The sequence below is a fragment of the Mastomys coucha genome, chromosome X, assembly GCF_008632895.1.
Source record: "Mastomys coucha isolate ucsf_1 chromosome X, UCSF_Mcou_1, whole genome shotgun sequence".
NCBI lineage: Eukaryota > Metazoa > Chordata > Mammalia > Rodentia > Muridae > Mastomys > Mastomys coucha.
Genome location: NC_045030.1, coordinates 96,897,705 through 96,902,972, shown reverse-complemented (window position 1 = coordinate 96,902,972; position 5,268 = coordinate 96,897,705). Strand labels below are relative to the sequence as shown.

Here is a 5,268-nt window from a genome sequence, read left to right as displayed (position 1 = left end):
TAGTGAACTGGTAGTCTTTACACAAAAGTAAGAGGTCAGAGAGAAATTAAATACAGTAAACCATTTCTAGTATTCTATTCCACAATGGATTAAGATAAATTCATATATATTTCAAAATGAGTAGCAGAGTAAGAAATTCTCAACACATACATATGTTCATATAAATGAGATATAGCTGGACTACCTGGACCATATCCTATAAGCCAGTCTAACAAACTGCTTTTAATGTATATATTCATTCTACCAGTTCTGTTTCCTTAGAGAACACTGACTAATACACTCCACCTTCACAGTTATAATTCTCCTAATTTTCTTTCTTTCCTCCTTCATAATACCTATGTCCTACTTGTCCCCTCTCTTGAGCTTCTTTTCCTCCTTGGTCCCTTTTGGCTTTCCTCATTTTTGTGATCACTCCACACTATACACTCATATCTCAAGATTCATAGCTCAGAACTGCAAGTAAGAGAGATAATGTAGTACTTGCCTTTATGCATCTGGCTTACTTCATTCAGTATCATAATTTCTAGTTTATCCATTTACCTGTGAAGCTGAATTAGTAGCTAATGGTTGCAGGCTTCTTTGTATGTTTTGTCTACTTACATTCCAAAGTATGTAACCCAACTAAACTTCAAAGCTCAGGAAAGCACATTACCAAACCAATATTCTCCAAAACCATAATTGTAGTACTGCTAACATTTTCCAGGTTTTGTGTTCCTGTTTCTAACTGCATCATTACAATTATCTTTGTAATTGATACATTCAAATATCCTGCATTTCAACCAATGCCTCTGATAAAACAGAGCATATCTATAAGGAAGTACATTCAATCTTATTTAGAAAAAAAAACAACAGTTTATTCTGAAAGCACATAGCTCAATGAAATTTGCATATAAAAACGATTTCACTATTAGAAATGTAATATGGCCGGGCAGTGGTGGCTCACGCCTTTAATCCTAGCAATTGGGAGGCAGAGGCAGGCAGATTTCTGAGTTCGAGGCCAACCTGGTCTATAGAGGGAGTTCCAGGACAGCCAGAGCTACACAGAGAAACAGTCTCAAAAAAATGTAATATGATAGCATGTGTGTCCTGTAATATTTAATAGAAATGTAAATGTGATATGCTGGTATAAAACTGCTAATCTGGAGATTTATTTGTTTTCATATACTTCTATGAAATCTTTTTCACCTCTAACGATTGGAGGAATAATAAGAAATTTATGATCTTGTATTCTCAAGTATTAAGGTAGGATGTACAAGTAATCTAAGTATGATGTATGTCATTCTATTGATCACTGAAGTTCAAAAATATCAAGTTATCTGAGCTTTCATGCCTATAAGTGTATGGGATTTGGCAGGCAACTTAGTGGTAGAATGATTTCCCATTGTATGCAATATCCTAGGTTATTATCAGCACCACTAAAAACTTATAGCTCTGGAATAAATAACTAATAAAAGGCAGTAATTTTCAATTAATAGGCAGTAGTATTCCACTAGGACAATAAGGGTATAATTTTGTGAAGAACACAGTAGATACTATTAATCCAGAAATTTCAACATTATTTTAGGTATTTTCAAAAATTTAAGGAGCACTAATATATCTTTGTTCATTCAAGTAATCTATTTATGTTTCAGTGACTATTCAAACCTATATCTTGAAATTACAAGCCTAAGAAAGAAGTACTGTGAGCAGCAACAACTGTTGACACAGGTATAAGTTGTTCTTTAAGGGAATGATTGTTTTTCTTTTCTGGGAATTATTATTTTCTGGTGCTTTGTGCTTAAATATAAAATATTTACAATATGAAGTCATGTGAAAACCAAACTGTAATTATTCAAAGTTACAGTTGTAGTTTCTGAACCTCTCACGAGCTTTCTGTTGTATTGTTGTTTTCCCTAAATACTGAAAATGGTGTCATAGTTAAGAAATAGTCTCTGCTATTTTCAGGTACTCCATTTTATCTGGGATTTGATGAATGAAAACCATACAGAACTAAAAAAGAGGAAAAGGTGAGTTTGCTGAGACAGGCTCCTTTATTCTCTTGGCTAAAACATTTTCTTTTATCTAGGTCCTATTTTTTAGTTGCAAATATGTCTCAATGCATGGAATAAGTATGTGTCACCACAGGAAAAAAAGACCCACTAAGAAAAGCAAAACACACCATTATCCAGCAATAAACCCATAATAAAATAGAATACTTGTTAAATACAAAACACTCAATCCTTTCTCCTTAGGAATGAATCATTTTAGGAAGTAAATGGGCACATACCACTCTACTAATTAATATATTAGTTATTGTGAATAGGAACAGAAATAAAAACAAGCAAGAAATCACACTGAGACTAGTGTTTAGCATTAGGTTGCTGTGTAGGAAATAAAAGAGTGGAACACATGCAGAAAGGGTGATGAGAGAAGAAAGAAAAGGAAAGGATGTAAGAGTTTTTTAAAGATAAAGTGAAAAAAAGAAGACTATAAATTTGCACTTAAATAATGTATAACAGTCTCATTACGGGGCTGGTGAGATGGCTCAGCAGGGAAGAGCACCGACTGCTCTTTGGAAGGTCATGAGTTCAAATCCCAGCAACCACATGGTGGCTCACAACCACCCGTAATGAGATCTGATGCCCTCTTCTGGTGTGTCTGAAGACAGCTACAGTGTACTTACATATAATAAATAAATAAATCTTTAAAAAAAAAGTCTCATTACAAGGAGCTAGATCCTCTAAAACCATGTAAACCAAACCAGGCTATGTTCTTTTTGGAAGACGTAAAAGAAGGAGACAAGTATACAGAGAAATGGGTATGAATGGGAGAATCCAGAATATAACAGTGGGGGTCCAGGTTGCCCTGCTATATTGTCCTGAATATTATTTAAATACAGAAGAATGAAGCCTGAGTGAAGATCTCTAGGAAGGGTCAAAGACCAAACTTGCTTTCTCACGTCTCTGGATAGCTGACAGTGGAACAAAAGTCTCTAACTGAAGATTTCTAATTAAATTTTATAATACTATCATAGTGTATTATGATGGCTTTCTAATTACATCTTTCTTCTTTTAGTTTGCATTCTGCATAACAAAGAATATTTCCATTTTCCTGATTATATCCAGTTAATTATTTCAGAATGGAATCATATATTCATAATTTACTTGAAGGATTTTAATCTTTACTAAAATATATCCATTAATAAGTATATCTAGACATCAACATTGTTAATATTTACTTTGAACATAGTAAAATGCCACAGGCTTTATCTGTCTGCCCCAACTCTAAAATCAGGCATACCATAATTCAAAGAACTTTTGACTGTTTGCTTTAGTTTTAGATTGCAAGATGTACTAAAAATTTTAAACCTTTTGGCAGGTAGGTAACATTCAGGGATACAATTCCAAACGATCACTGGCTCTTTTAAGTGGCCTTTACCTTTGATTCCGACACCTAAAGCACTAATTTCTAATGGGAATCCTGATGACAAAGGATGAATAAAACTCAGGTTCTATACAACAGTGCTGGCTGACCATTACAACATCAATATAGCTTATGACAATAAGTTTGTGGATCTCATTACAGGTCATTATCATTCATACCTGAAGCTTCAGATTCTGAATGGGATCATCAATATTTCCATATTCCACAGGACAGGAAGAAGGAAGCTGTAAGATTTTGAAGCAAAATAGTGTTGGCAAATGGGTTCAAAATGAATATTTGTTGTCAAAGAAATTTCTACCCCTAGTTCCTATAATTGTTAAGTAGTTTTGATGGGAATTGCAGCAAATGTGGTCCAAGAAATATTAGATATATACACAGAAGCATAGCCAACTCTCATTTTTCTCTAACCTTTCTATTTAGATGGAGATATTAAAAGATGGTTACGAACTTGTTGAAGACAAATATAAAAGTCTCCTTGATAGCGTCATACCAATTTTGAAAGAATCCAAAAAATTAATTTCATCTGCAGACCAGCCAAGTGGAGATGATGGGTAAGCAGGTTTTGTGGGCAATATACTGGTAATGAAACTGAATACTGGTAATATTATTTATTTGTATATTTATTATATAATGGACTTGAATCGATTTAAATTTACTCCCTTTCATAGTTCTTATGTCACAATAGGAGACATACATGTATGTATATATATACATGTATATATATACATACATATATATATATATATATGTTCTGCATGTTGATGATAACCAGTTGAAATTCTTATAGAAAAAAAAGTGACACTTATAATAAAGGAAATAAGTTAAAGGGTTTAAGACAAAGTTCATTAGTAAAGTAATTGCCTAGCACACAGAATTCCCTGGGTTGAATGACTCAACTCTACAAAAAATAAATTAGTACGCATTACAAAATGTGGCAAGTACATATTTGAATGAAAAAGAGGTGAACAAGGTTGAGATTTTCCAAGATTAGGGAGATGGCTCAGTGAGTAAAGTGCTTGCTGTAGAAGCCTAAGGACCTCAGTTTGGACCCCCAGCATCCACATAAAAGCTGGGCACGGTGACAAAACTCCATAATCCTGGCACAGAAGGAAAGAAAGAGCCATATCTTACAGACTCACCGACCAGCCAGCATAGTGTAAATAGCAAGCTCCACATTCAATGGAGAGACTCTAACCCAAAGAACAACTTAGAAATACATTTGATCTTCTCTCCGGTGAGTTCCTAAGCCGGGAGCAGCCAGCCAGGAGGCACAGGCCCCATGAGTCACAGGGGAGCCACAGGGCAGAAGGGACAGGATCCTCTCAGCTTCCAAGTGACAGAGGTGGATCGGCGACCTTAGCTGCCCCTTCCTTGCAAGTGGAGGGTCTGCCTCCAGGGACCGACTTGACCCAGAGTCTCTGGTGAGAGCCGCCATCTTCTCTCTGGTGAGTTTCTAAGACCAGAGCAGCCAGATGGGAGGCACAGGCCCCATGAATCTCAGGGGTCTTGCAGGGCGTCAGGGACAGGACAAGCTCTGGTCGGAGTCACTAAGAACATCTATCACCAAAAATCAAGAGATGGTGAAAGGCAAACACAAGAATCCTACCAACAGAAACCAAGACTACTTGGCTTCATCAGAACCTAGTACTCCCACTGCATAAAGTCCTCGATATTCCAAAACACCGGAAAAGCAAGAATTGGATCTAAAAGCATATCTCACAATGCTGATAGAGGGACTTAAGAAGGACATGAATAACTCCCTTAAAGAAATACAGGTGAATACAAGTAAACAAGTAGAAACACTTAAAGAGCAAACTCAAAAATCCCTTAAGGAATTGCAGGAAA

At 35.7% G+C, this 5,268-nt stretch overlaps 1 protein-coding gene across 1 annotated transcript in view; it reads left to right on the top strand.

The window, feature by feature from the left end:
* Positions 1-5,268, top strand: part of LOC116086963 (heat shock factor protein 3-like) — a 72,182-nt gene that overhangs the window by 49,756 nt on the left and 17,158 nt on the right. Inside the window, exons 5-8 of the mRNA XM_031365276.1 lie at positions 1,632-1,707; positions 1,945-2,006; positions 3,565-3,649; positions 3,844-3,974. Coding sequence (XP_031221136.1) covers positions 1,632-1,707; positions 1,945-2,006; positions 3,565-3,649; positions 3,844-3,974 — 354 coding nt within the window. The remainder of the gene's footprint in view (positions 1-1,631; positions 1,708-1,944; positions 2,007-3,564; positions 3,650-3,843; positions 3,975-5,268) is intronic.